A 17,911-nucleotide genomic window follows, 5' to 3' on the forward strand; every position below is an offset into this window, starting at 1 on the left:
AGCCGATAAAACATAAAAGAAAACATCCCAACAATAACTCATTTAACACCCAAAATTCTATTAATTATCCATTTAAAACATAAAAGAAAAGAAAAATAATGAAAAAAAAATTTGTGGGGTAGGGTGTTGAATTTTATTAAACAAACCATTGTAGAGTATAAAATTTGAGTGGGTATTGAATTATTATGTGGAAGAGAGAGGAAATGATGTGGAAGAAAGAGAAGATGATGTGGAGGATGTTGAATCGAAAAACCATTGTTGATAGATTATGCGAATATGCAAAAGTTTTACCAATTAAGAAAATATGCATAATGTTTACCGAAACATCAAAACACAAAATAAATGAGTATATAATTGCTGAATTTATAATGCGATTTTTTATTTTACGAATTTCAGTATGCGAATTTTTTTATTCTTCTACTTTTTTTTATGCGAATTCTTCTACTTACGTTATTATGTGATGTTATCAATACGAACCTAAACTTTGGAGGCTCATTTCCACAGTCATCTTCATGGAGAAGACGTGCATCAATAGGCTCTAATGTAAGTCCAAGTACTGAAGATGATATCACTTCGGTAAGTCCCACGGTACTTTGATGATTGGTGAATCATCAAAGCTCAAATTCCATCATGAATAACATAGATAGCTAGAAAAAAACAAAAGGTTCACGATGTAAAGAAATAAGATACTCTGAAATCTCCCAAGAAAAAGTAGTATCACTCTATTAACCTTCGTCAAGAAGTTTTAGGATCCTACATTTGGTAATTGCAGGTTAAGAAAGGGGTGTGGAATAATAATCTGGAACAACTTTTAGCTTTTGTTTTTAATTCTCTGTTTCTAATTTATGGTTTGTTTCGCTTAGATTTGTCTAATAGTTCTTTATAAAATGTTTTCCCTTGTGTCTGTTTTTACTAGCTTTGTTGTTGTAACTTTTCTTTGGTTGGTTTAGTCTTCCGTATTGTTTGTAATGACATTTTGATCATTAATATAAATTCATCAATTGACCTATAATAAAAATATTCCACTACGTACTCATCAATACAAAGGAACAATGCAATTCATTATTCAATCAAAGGAATAATGAAAAACAAAACTCTTAAACCAAAAGGTGAAAAACAAAACCAAAATCTAACAATCAAAAATGTGATAGTCTTCCTCTAGTGTCCATTGTTCAAGATGCACACGTTCGGTCTCAATTGTTCTTCGAGTATACTATGCATAGTTGCTGCATAAAGGCATCAAAGTTCTACTGATTGCCCAAGACAGAAAGGAGTGTCAAGAAGCCTAGTTTGGTATAAAGGTTTCCTACTTTATTCAATAGTAGGCCATGCCTTATATATACATGAGATGAGATTAAACCTAAGCACTTACATATAAATTACACAATTGTAGTTAGACTATATAATATTTGCACATATGACTTACACAATTGTACTTAGACTATAGTATAATATTTGCACATATTGTGTATTATGAATCATTAATGATTTATAAATTGTAATGCTTAGGAAGTAGATTAATGTGAAATTAAGGTCCATCTTATTACTATAAAGTTTTTCAATATTTTCTTTTAAAAAAACGAAAGCAAATATAGTAGACAAAATGATTTTACAGAAGTAGAGAAACCCGGAAAGGAAGAGTGACTGAGAAGTAATGAGACATACTATAATTTATGACCTCCCACTAGAACAAATAAAATTAACTCAATGATCCTAACTTTTCTTTTCATTTGTTTACAATGCTAAGCCACATAATCTCATCATTTAAAAGAAGGTCTAAAGAAACCGAAGGAGAAAAGAAAAGTAAACTTAATACAAGAGAAAGCGTGTTTCTCGGATCCGTGTGGGATCAGCGAAGCGACAGGAGAAAGACCGTGAAAGATTCTCAGGCTCATCGTGGTCGTGCCATCCTGGACCTTGATCAAAATTCAAAGAGTAATCACAAGGCTCATAAGCCACGACCTTAGTGGAAGAAGCACGAGAAGGCAAGAGCTTAAGCTTCATCAACAAAACCTTCCATTTGGGCAAGAGCCTTTCTCTTCGTTGGTGTTGCTTCTGTTCTCTGCAACTCTTGCTATATCTTCCAAGTACAATTGTCTCTCTGTGAGATGAAGCTGATGATAACACGTTAACGTTCCATCTCTTTTTGCTTGAAGATTCTAACATCATTTCTTCCTTCTGTTCTGTTCTGTCTTTGTTTTGTTGGTTGAATATTTCGTCTTGTGTCTTTGTGAATATCTTAGCTGTGTTATTTATATTTTGTAGTAGATGGATGGATAAGGAGACGTAAAACTGAGACTAATTCAAAGTCAGCTTTGAAAGGCTTGTGAAACTGCGTTAGCCAACTTGTATGAATAATTAATTGGTGAAAGGGAGCATTTTAAATGCCGGTATCTAATCTGACTACTGAACTACAAAACAATAGTCAAAGTAGACGTTGTTTTGTCTTTAAATCTGACTTCGTTTTGCTGGTGACAACTAAATATACAATTAGTGAACATTACAGTAATTAGAGTAACTGAGTTTATAACTTTATAATAAAATTACATTGGTCTTATAAACGTTTTGTATTTTTTCTGCGTCTTATAACTATGATATGTGTAGACATATATTTCTGCGGAAAACATCCAAATTCCTGCTGAAACATTACGAAATTTTGTGACATACATTCTGTTGAAATTTCTCAACCAACTTGTGACAAATTTATGACAAAACTTTAAATCTGTTGAAAATTCCAGACAAAAATAAATAGTCAAAATGTATGTCGCAAATTTTTCGATGAACAAAAGATGTCAAGAAAGAATCGTCAACTGGGCTTCTCCAAGAACATATCTACTTGGGCCTATAACTCTTTAAAAGGTCCATCTGTTAACTTAGCCCACATACGAAATTGAGTCTTATGACTCATAAGGTATATAATATACCTTTGTTTTTTGGGCAAAGGTATATAATATTACCAAATTCTAAAACCGATCGGATATTTAGAATTATATTTCAAGTAATCCAAATACATAACGGTTCCCGTATCGATTCCAATTCTATAAAGTTTCATTTGTCACCACTAGTTACTATCTCTTCTCAATTGGAGTTTGACTCTATAGATGTAGAAAACGGACTACCGGAGTTTGGACCCAGTCCTTGTGGCCCGGCCGACAAAAAAAAAAAAAACTCACTTTAGAATACACAGACACATTTTCCTTCAGTCTTTCATTTTTTCCGCCAATCCTCCAATACAAACCATGGCAGGTGGTCCGAATACGGACATTTGCTTGTCTAAATAAAACTATAAAGTACAGATAAAAAATAAAAAAGTAATTGTATTACGTCATTACGTGATCTAGTGTGTGTCCTAATTGCATCATCAATGATAACATCATACGCAATCACTCGTCGTCTTGGCATTTCTCATAAAACAAAAATTCGAGACCTCCTCTCCACTTCGAAATTTCATTTTTTTTTTCTCAACAGAGTAAATTTGGCTCTTATGCACCTGTCGTGTGAATCCTGATCTCGCTTTAGATTGTGGAAGCCTTCGACACATTTCCCATTTTGAATTTGTCTTCTTCTTCTTCTTCCTTTAGTTTTTGGGGATATTTCACCATCCTCGTTGAAATCAGTGTGATTCTTCTTCGTATACAATGACGAAATTGAGATCGAAATGGTTAGGTTTAAGATCTGTAACCATCTTCTTAATCAATTTCTCTCTAGCTTTTGCTTTCGTTTCCGCTGAGAGAAGAGGAAAATCTCTGAGGTTAAGTACAGACGAAACGCGGGAAAATGAATCAAGTTTCTTCCTTAAAGCTATCAATTTTCTATGGGAATCTGATCAAATAGGTTATCGTCATGTTTGGCCTGTAAGTATCATTCTTCTTCTAAGTTTCATCTCTTGTGTCAGAATTATATGTTAATGGTTTTTTTTTTGTCAGTCAAAAGAGCGAATGTTGTTTACATTTGTGATATGACGCGGAATTACATGTATTTTGTTATTTGTATAAACAGGAATTTGAGTTTAATTGGCAAATTGTATTGGGAACACTTGTTGGATTCTTTGGAGCTGCGTTTGGTAGTGTAGGTGGTGTTGGTGGTGGTGGGATTTTCGTACCTATGCTTAGTTTGATTATTGGGTTTGATCCTAAATCAGCTACAGCTATTTCAAAATGTAAGTTTTTAGTTAACAACATTATATGTTTTTGTCTTGATGTTTTTTTGACTAATATTGACATGATTTTCTTAGGTATGATTATGGGTGCTTCTGTGTCCACTGTGTATTACAATCTTAGATTGAGGCATCCAACACTTGACATGCCTATCATTGATTATGATCTCGCTTTACTGATCCAGCCTATGCTTATGCTTGGGATTAGTATTGGTGTTGCTTTTAATGTGATTTTTCCAGATTGGTTGGTTACAGTTCTACTCATCGTCCTCTTTCTTGGTAATCGGTTTCGTAATATACGTCCTTTCCACCATTCGCGGTTAATTAGACGTCGAATCACCGTTTTGTTATGAATGTATGTATGCAGGCACGTCAACAAAGGCGTTCTTGAAGGGTTCTGAGACTTGGAACAAGGAGACTATAGAGAAAAAGGTACCTTGATAACTTCTTGCTAAGGCATCAAATGGACCACCTAACACCTAAGAGGGGTTGTTATATGATTTATTGCTAGATAGTGTCAATCTTAATGAAAAACCACCAAACTAATTTTTTTCTTTTGTGTTACAGGAGGCTGCTAAACGTTTAGAGTCAAATGGTGAGTTTAATTTTTTGTTTGTTAAACATTTTTCAGGGACCACTATTTTACAATCTCTGTTTTTTTTCTTTTATCGGGAAAACATTCCTCACATAATCTACTTTTTTGTTAGGTGTATCTGGCACAGAAGTGGAATACGTGCCTCTTCCCGCAGCCCCGAGCACGAACCCTGGAAACAAAAAGAAAGAAGAAGTAAATGCTATTCTCTTTACACTAGTGCTTCTTCTGTGTTTGCAAGTTATGTCACAACTAACCATGCTAATGTACTGTAGGTAAGTATTATTGAAAATGTATACTGGAAGGAACTGGGACTTCTCGTGTTTGTCTGGATTGTGTTCCTGGCGCTGCAGATATCCAAGGTTATTTATTGGTCTTTATCAAGCAATTCACATATATATTGTTCATGTGCAAACTTTGCTGATACTTTTCATGTCCTACTGTGGAAACAGCAAAATCTGGCTAATTGTTCAGTAGCATATTGGGTCATAAATCTGTTACAGGTACGTAGTCAGTTACATTTTCTTGCAGAGAGATCTACGTATACGGCTTACAAATACTTACGCTTTGCTACTGTAATTTAGATTCCGGTTGCAGTTGGTGTATCAGGCTATGAAGCAGTAGCTTTGTACCAGGGTAGAAGAATCATTGCGTCTAAGGGACAAGGAGACTCGAATTTCACCGTTGGTCAGCTTGTTATGTATTGTACATTTGGCATAATAGCAGGCATAGTCGGTGGTTTACTTGGTTTAGGCGGAGGTTTCATCATGGGTCCATTGTTCTTGGAGCTCGGTGTCCCACCACAGGTGTGAATGAATTTATTACAACATTATAATTTAGAATCACTTGTTATTGTACAACAGTTGTGTGTTTTTTTGTGTGTAGGTCTCAAGTGCCACAGCCACTTTTGCAATGACTTTCTCATCATCCATGTCTGTTGTAGAATACTATCTTCTCAAACGATTCCCTGTTCCATATGGTGAGTTCTGTGTCATTCATTCTATTCAATAAGGCCACGGAGTCCATTAAAGTTTCACGATATCCTCACTATTTGTTTACGTTTGTGCAGCTTTGTACCTTGTGGGAGTGGCAACAATTGCAGCTTGGGTTGGACAGCATGTAGTCAGAAGGCTAATCGCAGCCATCGGCCGCGCATCTCTCATCATCTTCATCCTCGCGTCCATGATCTTTATCAGTGCGATATCGCTTGGTACATTATCTCCCTCTCACCCAACACTATTTTCGCAGCCACGGGCGGGTTTTATCACAATATGTAATGTTGTTATCGTTGTTTCTTTTTGTTCGTAGGTGGCGTGGGAATAGTGAATATGATCGGCAAAATCCAACGGCATGAGTACATGGGTTTCGAGAACCTTTGCAAGTACGGTGGCTGACGTTGTACTTAGCATGTAGCTTGTTAAGTGTTAAACTTATAAAGCTTCATTCTTGATGGCAAGACTTATGGTCTTTTGATTGTGTCTTGTGTCATTTTTTAAATTTGAAAATCGAATTGTATAATTACTACTTACTTAGTAGTAGTGGTACTAATTTTTTTCTTTTCTTTTTTGGCTGAATTATGGTTGGAAATCTAATCTATGTCAATATAAGTGATTGATCAATTTGTTAGCAACTTTGTTCGTAGATGGCGTGGGAAAACAACTTTGTTCAATATAGACGCTTTCATATGATTTGCAAGTAAAAAAAAAAAAACGTGGGTAACGGAATAATAATTAAAACTATAATCATATATTAACCCGTGATAGTTGGGCCGGGTATTGGATCCAAAAACCGGCCCAATAAACTTCCCAATCCAGATGGAGACGAACCTGGAAAACGCGGAGGTGGCGAAAGGGGACTCTCTCTACTGGCGGGTAAACGAAACTCGAGAGAAATGGACGACGAGAGGATTCGAGAGCGAGAGAGACTTCAGATCGAGCAGATTCGTGAGCTTGATTTCGAGGAATTACAAGTCGAAGAAGTCGATGACCTTCACGATTCCGATTCCGATGATAATAATGATGATCTCTCTTCATTTCCTTTCTCTTCCCACGCTCAAGCTTCGTGAGCCAATCTCTCCTCTTAACACTTGCCTTTTGGTTTCCCTCTACGATCGTTTGTTACTTATTCGTTCTACACTCTCTTCGTGCCTATTTCTAGTGACTACGCGTGGCTCAATGTGTTGCTAGAATCAGTTTCAAGTGTTTAAACCAGTTTGATTTTCGAGTTCTTGCTTAGTTAGGGTTTCGTGATGTTTGATAGTTGTAAATCTGTAATCCTTTAGATAACGGATCCAACAAATCAGTAATCTCTGAATTGGCATTTGGTGGTGCTTGACAGTGGTAACCTCGGTGATGATGAACTTATGTTCAACCCAGCTTTGGCTTCTTTACATATGTATCTTGGCGGTACGGATCGATTCTCCCGTCTTGTTTCTTTCCGAGGTAGTTTCTTATGTGTTTACCACATTTGAGCTTATATGGTTTTGTAATGTTTAACAGAGGTTGAAGACACTCAAAACAGAGTTTCTTTTGTGGATGGAGGAACGGTATTGAAGATCCCGCTTTTCTATCTTGAAGGTATTTATAATAATATGGTGTGGTGACTTCTGTAGCTTTAGTTTAAGAATCTAGTTGCTTGTTCACTGACATGGGATGCTAACTTGAATTCAAAGAGCACACCATGATTCTTTCTTCGGATTTGCAAGAAGTACTGTTTCTTTAAACCAATTTGTGTAAGACATGTATGTTAAGATGAGTCATATATCTCCTGCTATTGTTTTTGTACTCAAATATGTATGTAAGACATTGACACTGGTGCTTTGCAATACTTCAGGAGTGGTTCTATTTCCTGAGGCAACACTCCCCCTTAGAATCATTCAGCCTAGTTTCTTGGCTGCTGTTGAGAGAGCTTTGAACCAAGCTAACGCTCCTTCTACGATAGGTGTGGTAGGTGACTTAATCTTTTGCTTTGCTTGTTTTGGATTCTCTAAATATCTGGTTCTTTTCTACAATAAAAAATTACTCATCTAAAAGTCATCCTGTTATCTTCAGATTCGTGTTTACAGAGAAGGGGCTCAGTTTAAGTATGCCAGTGTGGGGACAACCGCAGAGGTTATATTTCTATATTTTCTTATTTCCTTTCCTTTCAAATGATTGTTAGATGAAGTTATACCTTTCAGTTTTCTGTTTCTAAATCTTTGTTTTGCTTTGTCTAATCTAAGACCTCTGTGGTTTTGTATTTGAAAATATCTGCAGTTTTGTATTTGAAATTGTGGGATCTGAATATCTGATATGATTGGTGGTATATCTTAAGAAATAAATATATTTTACACTTGGCATTCTTGTTGATCGATTTCTTGCCTAAAGTACTATGGACTCTTAAATTATTTGTGCAATGTTTCTGGAGGAATGGCTGAGACAGGGGTCTTGATGTAGGAAGTTGGGAAATGCTATGGTTGTTGTTTTATATTTTTAATTGGTGGATTTATTTTGGATCTTTGGATCTTCTTGTTCTTGATATGTAACATACTATTTTCGGTGATAATCACAGATACGACAATACCGTCGACTTGGTGATGGTTCATTCAATGTTATTACTCGTGGACAACAACGTTTCCGTTTAAAGCATCGCTGGACTGACGTTGAAGGATTTGTATGGACATTTTCTCATATATATACATAGACACTCTGCATCTTTATTAGTAGAAATGGGGAATGCATCTTTGTTTACTGTGACAGAGGCTTATATCTTTTAAATCCTTCTTGCAGACTTGCGGAGAGGTTCAAATTGTTGATGAAGATGTGCCCTTGAGGACTCCCAGGGACGCGTTTGGAAAACTGGTACCGCTAAGCAAGTTGCGAGGTCGCTATCCCTTGGGTACAGCATCTTTATCTACACCTCTTAGAGATATGGACGCACAGTCTGAAGCAAATTCTGAAGAAAGTTTTGAAAGTGCTCTTTCTCCGTCAGAAAAAAGACTTCATTATTCAGTAGTTGACTCAATATTTTGTAACTCAACAAGTAGTGATGATGATCAAGTAGTCAGCACCTCTACAGTCCAATCTAGTGGGTCTAATCCATACAGCTTGAGGTCCATTGGATGTTTAGCTTCTAGCCATGACAACGAAAATGAAGACGAGCAATCGGCAATTGGCAAGACTCCTGTTTCACAAGAGAAATATCAGAAGCAAAATAGGCTGGCAAGTTTCCGGCAAAATACTGATCTAAGCCGATTCCGTATGACGCCAAGAGCATTTTGGCCATTCTGGGCGTATAGGATGTTTGACTCATATTATCTTGCTCAAAGAGCAGTCGGTAAACTCCTTGTTTATTTTGATCGTTTTCTATAAGTAGCACACATATTTAGCGTCTGCTAATGTTAAAAGAAAATGCAGATCTGTGGAAGCAAATAGTTGGGGTTCCAAACATGGAGGCTTTTGTGAATAAACCAGATATTCTATCCTTTTCCATTGCGAGTAAAATTCCCGTGTCTGAGTCAATTAGACAAGAGCTCTTGGAGCTGGATGGAGTCTCCTATAGATTGCAGCGAGAAATTGAATTGCTTGAAAGTTTTGATCGTGTTCGATGTATACACTGTCAGGTATTTTGTGTGAGCATGGTAAATACCATTTCCACTTCCTCTTCATTGAATATTTGGCTTACTGATACGTTTGCATATTAATAATGCAGACTGTCATAGCAAGAAGAAAAGACATGTTGGTTATGTCTAATGAAGGTCCTCTTGGTGCCTACGTAAACCCACATGGCTATGTCCACGAGATAATGACCTTTTACAAAGCAAATGACATAGCGCTTAGAGGTAGACCTGTTAAAAAGGACAGCTGGTTTCCTGGGTAAGAGTTTTCAATTAATATTTGTCCTTAACCAGTTTTACATTTGAAACAGTTGACCTATTTCCTTCACTGTACTTATCACTCATTTGATACCTCAGTAGTTAAGAAATATAGCTCAGTAGCTATTATAGATCCTAAGGGTTTCCAAGTTGTATGATTTGAAAACTAGCTTTGGTTCAAAACAAGCTAATTGTTTAGAGCATTAGCATATAAAGCAGCTGGCGCAGTTTGTTGTAAGAAAATCGTTTAGACCAAGTGTTCATAGACATATGCTAACTTGTTTAGAGCATTGGTTCATGTACTTTATTAAGCAGACAAATCTGTGATCTTTCAAGTCTGATTGATGTCTTAAATCTGCAGGTATGCTTGGACAATTGCAAACTGTGCGACGTGCGAAACCCAGCTTGGTTGGCATTTCACAGCGACAAACAAGAAGTTGAAGCCATCGTCTTTTTGGGCAGTTCGTGGCTCACAGGTTGCAGATGACATGCGCTGAAACAGCATTAAAACCAGGTCTCACTCACGGATCAATTCGCCTTTCAATACCAAATTACCATAGAAAGGTTTCTAGCTTAAACTTCCCCACTATGCTGAATATTGCAAAATAGCTTGTGAAAGCACAAAGCTGACTAGAGTATAGAATTCTAAAGTAATATGCATACATACAATATATATATCCAGCATAATGTGATGGAGGAACCATAGTTAGGATTAAACGGGAATCTTGAATCTCTTATGGGTTTTGTGTAGACCTAAATGAATTTAACTCTCAGTCTCTCACTCTCAGTCAGTTGCCGCTGAGCATTAGATTTTTTGGAATGAAGCGTTACTTCATGTATATGCTTTTAGTTCAAACGAAATATAGGTTAAGGAAATGATTTTAAAACAAGTATCACGAAGAGTTAAGCTTGGGATGAATCAAAGTATTATTTGGGATTGTCCCTCAAATCGTGCACAATTTTGATTTGTACTTTGCGTGGATCCATTTTGATTAAATACGGTTGTTGAAACCAGCGCCATGTGGTTATCATATTTGCCAATGCAGAGAATGAATGTATTTGATCAATAAGTAGGTCAACATTATTATTATAGATGCCCAAATAAATGGCCAATGCAACTTCACAACTTTTATTTTTCAAAGAGAGACATTTGGAACAAAACAAGGGCAGAAAATCAAGAAAGAGAATAGAATCAGAATGCTCGACTTGTTTACCACCGTGAACTTGTATACTGCAACTGTTGCAACAAATCACCATTGTCAAAGATTTGCTATTGCCATTCAGATTTTCTTTAGTCTTTCCCACATTTCTTCTTCATGCTTCAAACAATACATTTGAGCACGAAGAAAATATAACTACCATTCAACTTGGATACAGGCAGCAACAGTTGTACCGACATGCCCCGTATTCTGCACTTAAAGTTTCACTACGTTAGTTTACAATAGTGAAGAACTTCTGCAACAAAGTAGGGAAAATCAACCCATATAACTTCGAACTGTCAATCTCTGGATCTCAGAAAACAAATCATTACATTTCCAAAGGAACATTGGTAAACCAGCATCACCTCATTTTTCAGCTAAAGAAGAAGACCAAAAGGTTCAAAGACCCTCCCTGGTTTCCTACACGATTAACGGAAAACGGCATGCAAGAAACACAATAAAAATCACATTACTAGCCACATAAAATCAAACTGTGGCGTTCACTTCTAATAAATCAACATTAGTTGAAGATAATACAAGACCTTTTTAATCTAAAGAAATTTTAACTTCTTTCATCAAACAAGTCATCCAAGTTGAAAAGTAGGATAAGTTTTTGCAGTCGATACACTACATTGCAGCATCACTGAAGTTTGGCAAACATTCATTCAACCTTGCTAAAAGGTTCCCTAAGCCCATACCATCACTGATCACAACGATTCTTTTTTCTTAGCGGATATATGGTAAAGCTAAATTGAGATGCATCCTAACAAAAAATTTAGAACTTCATGACACAGTTCGACCATAACAAATCGATGCAATGTAAAGATTCTTGCCCCATTTTTCCTGCAGAAAAAATAAAATAGATATATTACACCCCAAGAAGTTGGAAAGCCAAATAATAATGGATAAAGGAATAAGAGACCAGCAAGCAAACCTTGACATGATTACTAGGAAAAGCAGAGGTTCTAAGAGTCTCCTGTGTCTCATCGGTAAGCTTCCTTCTTGGCACACTAAGAACAAAGGCAGCCTGATCCCAAGTTGCAGCAACTGATGTAATTCTGTAGCCATTTTCCCATCGACGATGTATACCTTCACTAGGGTATAGAAAATCTAGTTCTATAACCTGAATCACAAAAAAAAAAAAACATATTATCAATGATGTAATTCAATGTGATTCATGCTTCTCTTTAAGTCTAGACCCAAACAATATATAAACTTCACAGACCTGATCAGAAAAAGAAGCCCCACGAGACATTACAATTCCCCATTTGCTTCCAGCAGTTGCCATTGATGTAACATAAAACCCTTCCCTCCACTTTTTATTTATCCACTTGAAGGGAAAAGAATCACTGACTTTGTAGGATTGTTGTAAATACTGGGTCCCTGAATACAAATGATGAAAACTGTGAAACAGAGATAAAACGGAAATAACTGTTACACCTGCATTCAAAAGGAGTAAAACAAGAATACCTTTTGACATAACCACGAATGAGTTCCCACTATTTGCTCCTGCCACTGCTGTAATATAGTAATTCTTTTCCCATTGTTCCATAATCCATTCCTATGAGATGAAAAATAATGGTAAAATACACAAGTTGGAGAATATCATAAAATGGAAGTGATAGCAGCAGTGCAGACATGACAAATGACTACCCCAGAATATTAAATGAAGCTACCTTGTGGAGAAAGCTTGGTGATAACTGGTAAACTTGATCCGTAAAGCCACTTCCTGCATCCATGATCAAAGCCCAGAGATCCGTGCAAGAAGCCACACTGCTGATAAATAACCCATCCTCATTTCCTTTTTCAATGTGTTGTGCAAGCCTTGTATCAGTAACATTATAATGATATCTGCACAAAGATAAAAGACATGTCAGCTGCATGGTCATCAACGTACAGCCGAAGAATTCTCAAGTATGATCCAAGATGTCACCGTTGTTTCATTGGTCTGTGAGCACTGTAAATGCTGATCCATTGTGTTGCTGGCATGCCCAATCTGATCTTCTTTGTTGGTTGTTCATCCTCCTCGTCCATTGTCAGCCTCCCCCTCTTTTGACCCACTTGATGTATGAGCTTCACACCAGACAAACACGAAAAAACTTTAGACATTCAGACCGGAGCTAAATAGTAAACCTCAATATATGTTTCATAAAGAAGATCACCAAATCACCTTCTGTGCACCCTCAGTATTTATTGGCCTAATGTCTGGGTTTGGGCCGACTATTCCATCAAAAAGGGAGACATATTTAGCATAATCAGGCTCCTCATCAAACTTCAAATTGACCACATACTCGACAAACTGACGAAAAGGTTGGGGACAGAAGCAGCAAAGAGTTTCTGGGGAAGTGGCCATCTTCTTCTTGCAAACAAGGAAACCTTTGTTCTCTCCCTAACAAATAGACCAAGTTAATGATTGACAAGGAAAGTTGCCAGGAAATAAAACAAATAACTTTAGTGTCCCCAACCTGGTACCCTTGCCATGGAAGCCGGCCTCGAAGAAGGAAAACAAGAGTGTAAGCAAGAGATTCCAGGTCATCCCTCCGACTGCAAGTTCTGCCAAGATGAGCATGTACACTAGCATAACGTACTGTTCCTCTGAAAATGAAAAAGCCAACACGTTAATAAGTACCCTAAAGTTGAAGTCCCTGATAAGAATCAATCTCACAGGCTTTATGCCTAGCTGAATCAACTTACCTAAAAACATCAGGACGCTGGTCATATTCAACATGTAGTCCAGTTGCAGTATCTCGCCATTTGGATGCTGCAAGATCAACAGATTGGATAAGCAGCAGAAAGACAATAAAGTACGCTCACTCTTATAACAAAAATAAAGTGTACCTAAGCCGAGGTCTACAAGGAAAAGTTTTTTCTCTTCAGGAGTTCCAGGAGGCCCAAGCAGAAAATTCTCTGGTTTTACATCGCCATGCACATATCTGTAGAAACAGGAGCACTGCTTCTTAGCAAATAAAAACCACTTGAAGAAAGAGAGTTACAGTAGCAGAAATATTAGAAAATTACCCTCTAGAATGCATCTTTTCTAATATGGATATTGCCTCAATTGCAATGCATGCAACCATCTCTGTTGACATCCTGGAATGTATAAAACACACAAATCATATGGTGAGTGCCACCAATATTGAAGGGCTCATCTCAGGAAAAATTATGTTTATCAATGGTTCATATAACAAAATCTTCAGATGCTACAAAATAAAGTAAATGTTTCTCAGAGTGAATGTTTACGCCTGGGTGGTACTATTCCAAACATCCCATAAGCTAGGCCCAAGGATATCCATAACCTGTATGAAAGATTAAAAACAGTAATTACTCATACTGCAAGTGCTCTTGTTCAGACCTGACTAAATTCCACATACCATCACGTAAAAATCGCCCTGCCGACCCTTAAAATGAACTCGTGGCACACCATGACTGCCACCAAGTGCACTGGACGAACAGATGATAAAGCATCATTAGTTATCTCATCCTTTTATAAACAAACTATTTGAACAAGCAGAAGATGAATCCTAGAGCCAAAGACAAGAGACCATAACGCTCACTTGTAAACTTGCCACTCATACGGTGGCCCATAGTTACATCCTTTGCTGGTTCTATGCTCAAACTTCAAAGCCACCTACAAAAGTGGACACATCAAAATCACATTACAGATCACAGAAAACCAAAAGAAAGCAAGTAAACTTGCAAACACAAACAGCATACCTCCAAAGCTCCCGGGCCAAATCTAGCATTAGAAGTACTCGTGCCCATCTTTCGACCAACATAAACTTGTCCAAAACCACCTTTGCCTAGCTTTCTATCTAACTTGTACATGGGTGAATTACCAACCTGAACCTGTAAAAACCAAGGAGTCAATAATCAAATCATCCTACAAGAGAAAGTTTTAACTTTAAGTGGCATGCCTAAGTTTGAGAGCTTTCTCCTAATCAAAAAACACAACACACAATGCAAGAGACAATTCCGATGAACTAAAACCTCATAAAAACAACAAAACCAACAATAAAGTTGACACCTTTTCAGGAAGTGGAGGAGCGTTTCCTTCATCATCAGGCACTGGAGCTGCTTGACCACCACTGTCGTTCTCATCCATCTTCTTATCTTCACTCGAAACCCTAATCTGTTCTTCTTCCTCTTTCACCAAAGGCGTCGTCTTTTCAGCTGCAACGATCGCTTCCTTCACCACCACTTTCTTCTTCAGCTGCCGCCTCGGATTTCTCCTAACAGGTGATTGTTTCAAAGCAATTGGGTTCTGCTTCGGGTTCTTCTTATCCCGATCTCTGCGTGCGTTGCTACGCAGCTCAGGCATCGTACGTCTGGTCCATGGAACGATCGAAATCACTGAGAAAGAAAGAAGCTTCCAGACCCATCTGCTCTGGATACAATCTTCGTGAAATTGAATATAACAAAGAGATCAAGAAACTGATGAATCTGAGAGAGCTGCAAATCCAACTGGGTGGAGAGATTTTGGGGATTTATGAGACTAAGCAATTGAAGAATCCAAAGGACTCTGATCTTTTTTTTTTAACCTTCTGTTAAGGGATCTTCTTATTTATGGGATGTTTTTTTTTTGGTTTCTTCACACAATCTATGGGTTTTTAATGATTTTTTTTCTTTCTTTTATCTAACAATATGGACATTGGACATGATTAACATAGATTAATCAAATCTACAATACTTAAAATTGTTAATGGACCAACTCTGTGTGACTTGAAGGGGGCTTGTAAACAAGTTTCTTGTTGGAATGTTTTTCTTTCTTAAGGCTTTCCAAAAGCCCGATGTGAATGTTGGTCGGTTAAAAAGAGAAATGATATATCTTGGCTTTCTTTCATTATCTTGTAAAGGAGAAATGTTAAATTTTCAAAACCAGGTTCAATATTGAAGAAGATTTGGGTAGAATTTATTCAAAATTTGACGTGAATCGATTCATCAATAGAATGGTAAATCGCCGGTTTAAAAGAGTATTTAGTTAGGGAAATATGGGTGTATAACCAACAAAAATTTATAAATTAAGAAACTAACCTAAAAAAAAAACTTTCATTATATTTTGTGTGTAATATATATTATTTACAATTTTGTCCTCATCATTATCACCATCAACCACCACCAAATCATAACACGGCCACCACCACGGGCTACCGTCGCCGCCGTCACCACCACCACGGCTGTCGCCGTCACCACCACCATAGCCGTCACAGTCATCACCACCACTGCCGCCGTCATTACAGCCACCGTCACTGCCGCCACCATCACACCACAGTCCGTCACCACTCACCACCATCACCTTTAATCATCATCACCATCACCACCACCTTTAATCTCTCCCATCAGCACCACAACCTTTTGCCACTCCCACCAGCACCGTGACAATAACCACCATCATCACCATCTTTGGTCACTAGTCACTACCACCATCACTTTTGATCACCACCACCACATTTGGTCATTATACTTGCCCTCTATGTTAGTTTTTTAATTTATACATATATAGTGCTATATACTTAAATAGTTTATCAAATATGGTTATTTTTGCAAATGATCCATTTAGTTATTTTGTCTTCTTTTTTTTTTTTTTTTTTTGTAAAAGAGAAATGTCAAATTTTCAAAGTTTGACTCGGAATATGATCTCTTCTCGGCTATGAATGATCACGACAAAATGTTGGGGTTCGAGTGTTCGTCTAGATTTCCTCACCATGATCTTGTTTATGGGTTGACCATTAGGAAAGCTTTTGCTGAACACATCCATTGGAATGTTAATCATCGATTTGTGTTTGGAAGAGATGTTCAATTTGCATCATGTGATGAGGTCACAATAGTGCATCATAAACTATATATTCATAACTATGTTTTGAGAAGAACAAATCAAACTTAAAAAATCTGCAATACGTGGAAAGATGTGAACATGAAACATCTAAAGAATGGGTTGAACTATCTTTATATAGGAGAAAATAATAATTTAACATGTTTTCAAAATATTTCGGACTAACCTACCAATTTTGCAGATGACAATCTCTTTTTATGGAGAGTATCTTATAATAAATGCAAGGATTTCTTTGAAGTGATAGATATTTGTCATTTGGTAATGTTTCAAGTCAGTGTATCAATTTCAAAAAAATCACAGCTATTTTGAAAAGATAACTTTTGTAGCGAGTGTAAACAGATAAATTATTCGAAATACGAGAACACAAGGGTAGTCAAGTCTCACATTTTGCTTATGTCCTCAGCCAACTTTATAATCAAAGGATAAGTGAGTTTTTATTGCGCTTGTTATTCTACATTTAATGTCGTATGTCTATTTTTTTCTTATCCAAAAGATGTATGTATAAAAGATATATAGGAGAGCATGTAAGTAACTTAGGAACATGCTCTATTGAAATCTCAAGGTGATATTGGATGATGCTAATTAATTTAAGGATGTTGCTCAAAGATATTGGATTATGCTCAAGGTAAAAATGCATTGTTGATAAAACTGCTCTTGTGTTTACACCAACGTCTAAATATCACTAGCACAAGTATCTGTTAAGATCACTCAGCTCTTCGTAAGGATAAAAAAGGTATTTGGACAGAAAAGGAATAAAGTATAAAAGACTTCAGCATACCATTACTTTTGTCACCATTCGTGGGTATGCACATACCCATGCGGCCATGCATAGTTACTATATTTCTTTGCACGACCCAGTGGGAGTATCTTTAGGGAGTATGATCATCTTTTATTGACATCGTTACATAATCATAGGATATACTAAGAGATTTTTCCATGGTTTAAGTATAAAACCAATTAAGATATTGTATAAAAATGGATTATCCTGGAACGTTTCCAAAAACGACGGGTAATACTTTTGTATCAAGGTACAACGTAGCAACTAAAAAAATCTTTACAATAGCCATCAGTAAACTCTTTAAGCGCATTTGTATGCATGGATGATTAAAATGTTGAAAAAAATTCAAATATCTTATAGGAAACATGTGATTGGGCTCCATGCTCCTCTCGCAAAGTAAGACTATCTCAATGCACCACTTTGTGGCAGGCGTTGGCTTCGTGTACTTTCTCTTTCCACGTTCACTCACTTTGTGAATATCTGGGTAGTGAATCTAGGATTAGT

At 36.9% G+C, this 17,911-nt stretch overlaps 4 protein-coding genes across 7 annotated transcripts; 2 read left to right on the forward strand and 2 right to left on the reverse strand.

Annotated features, from left to right (window-relative positions):
* Window positions 1–1,119: 1,119 nt before the first annotated feature.
* On the reverse strand, window positions 1,120–2,381 carry AT2G25735 (uncharacterized protein). The gene has a single exon (NM_128133.2). The coding sequence runs from the start codon at window positions 2,167–2,169 to the stop codon at window positions 1,810–1,812; it is 360 nt and encodes a 119-aa protein (NP_565608.1). The 5' UTR covers window positions 2,170–2,381; the 3' UTR covers window positions 1,120–1,809.
* Window positions 2,382–3,206: 825 nt separating this feature from the next.
* On the forward strand, window positions 3,207–6,369 carry AT2G25737 (Sulfite exporter TauE/SafE family protein). Of its 2 annotated transcripts, NM_179737.2 has the most exons (12): window positions 3,207–3,854; window positions 4,000–4,159; window positions 4,235–4,435; window positions 4,524–4,588; window positions 4,724–4,751; window positions 4,864–4,943; window positions 5,024–5,110; window positions 5,201–5,251; window positions 5,333–5,554; window positions 5,634–5,727; window positions 5,818–5,958; window positions 6,057–6,369. In NM_179737.2, the coding sequence occupies exons 1-12, from the start codon at window positions 3,639–3,641 to the stop codon at window positions 6,140–6,142; spliced, it is 1,431 nt and encodes a 476-aa protein (NP_850068.1). In that variant the 5' UTR covers window positions 3,207–3,638; the 3' UTR covers window positions 6,143–6,369. The 2 variants fall into 2 exon arrangements, with proteins under 2 accessions (NP_850068.1, NP_001324901.1); NM_001336019.1 differs by having other exon boundaries at window positions 5,333–5,727.
* A 217-nt stretch (window positions 6,370–6,586) lies between these two features.
* On the forward strand, window positions 6,587–10,593 carry AT2G25740 (ATP-dependent protease La (LON) domain protein). 2 transcript variants are annotated; one of them, NM_179738.5, is made up of 10 exons: window positions 6,587–6,809; window positions 7,086–7,153; window positions 7,247–7,324; window positions 7,581–7,693; window positions 7,799–7,858; window positions 8,298–8,399; window positions 8,516–9,062; window positions 9,143–9,348; window positions 9,438–9,601; window positions 9,962–10,593. In NM_179738.5, the coding sequence occupies exons 1-10, from the start codon at window positions 6,640–6,642 to the stop codon at window positions 10,095–10,097; spliced, it is 1,644 nt and encodes a 547-aa protein (NP_850069.1). In that variant the 5' UTR covers window positions 6,587–6,639; the 3' UTR covers window positions 10,098–10,593. The 2 variants fall into 2 exon arrangements, with proteins under 2 accessions (NP_850069.1, NP_001323610.1); NM_001336020.1 differs by having other exon boundaries at window positions 6,587–7,153.
* A 175-nt stretch (window positions 10,594–10,768) lies between these two features.
* On the reverse strand, window positions 10,769–15,582 carry AT2G25760 (Protein kinase family protein). Of its 2 annotated transcripts, none has more exons than NM_128136.3 (16): window positions 14,824–15,582; window positions 14,514–14,645; window positions 14,354–14,427; window positions 14,171–14,240; window positions 14,040–14,095; window positions 13,818–13,889; window positions 13,638–13,732; window positions 13,494–13,560; window positions 13,265–13,394; window positions 12,970–13,188; window positions 12,733–12,872; window positions 12,476–12,650; window positions 12,270–12,360; window positions 12,025–12,182; window positions 11,734–11,922; window positions 10,769–11,642 (listed from the first exon to the last, which is right to left on the reverse strand). In NM_128136.3, the coding sequence occupies exons 1-16, from the start codon at window positions 15,115–15,117 to the stop codon at window positions 11,583–11,585; spliced, it is 2,022 nt and encodes a 673-aa protein (NP_180147.2). In that variant the 5' UTR covers window positions 15,118–15,582; the 3' UTR covers window positions 10,769–11,582. The 2 variants fall into 2 exon arrangements, with proteins under 2 accessions (NP_180147.2, NP_973532.1); NM_201803.1 differs by having other exon boundaries at window positions 11,273–11,642; window positions 12,970–13,182; window positions 13,250–13,394; window positions 14,824–15,389.
* Window positions 15,583–17,911: the final 2,329 nt, after the last annotated feature.

This window comes from Arabidopsis thaliana, chromosome 2 (assembly GCF_000001735.4).
Source record: "Arabidopsis thaliana chromosome 2, partial sequence".
Taxonomy (NCBI): domain Eukaryota; kingdom Viridiplantae; phylum Streptophyta; class Magnoliopsida; order Brassicales; family Brassicaceae; genus Arabidopsis; species Arabidopsis thaliana.

Coding starts and splice junctions, on each gene's coding strand:
- AT2G25737 (NM_179737.2), top strand. CDS start 3,639: ATGACGAAATTGAGATCGAAATGGTTAGGTTTAAGATCTGTAACCATC. Junction 4,589..4,723: donor AGGAGACTATAGAGAAAAAG/GTACCTTGATAA, acceptor TTTGTGTTACAG/GAGGCTGCTAAACGTTTAGA. Junction 5,728..5,817: donor ACGATTCCCTGTTCCATATG/GTGAGTTCTGTG, acceptor ACGTTTGTGCAG/CTTTGTACCTTGTGGGAGTG.
- AT2G25740 (NM_179738.5), top strand. CDS start 6,640: ATGGACGACGAGAGGATTCGAGAGCGAGAGAGACTTCAGATCGAGCAG. Junction 7,694..7,798: donor CTCCTTCTACGATAGGTGTG/GTAGGTGACTTA, acceptor TGTTATCTTCAG/ATTCGTGTTTACAGAGAAGG. Junction 9,063..9,142: donor TCTTGCTCAAAGAGCAGTCG/GTAAACTCCTTG, acceptor AAGAAAATGCAG/ATCTGTGGAAGCAAATAGTT.
- AT2G25735 (NM_128133.2), bottom strand. CDS start 2,169: ATGATGTTAGAATCTTCAAGCAAAAAGAGATGGAACGTTAACGTGTTA.
- AT2G25760 (NM_201803.1), bottom strand. CDS start 15,117: ATGCCTGAGCTGCGTAGCAACGCACGCAGAGATCGGGATAAGAAGAAC. Junction 12,361..12,475: donor CACCAAGCTTTCTCCACAAG/GTAGCTTCATTT, acceptor TTCATCTCATAG/GAATGGATTATGGAACAATG. Junction 11,643..11,733: donor TTCCTAGTAATCATGTCAAG/GTTTGCTTGCTG, acceptor TTTTTTCTGCAG/GAAAAATGGGGCAAGAATCT.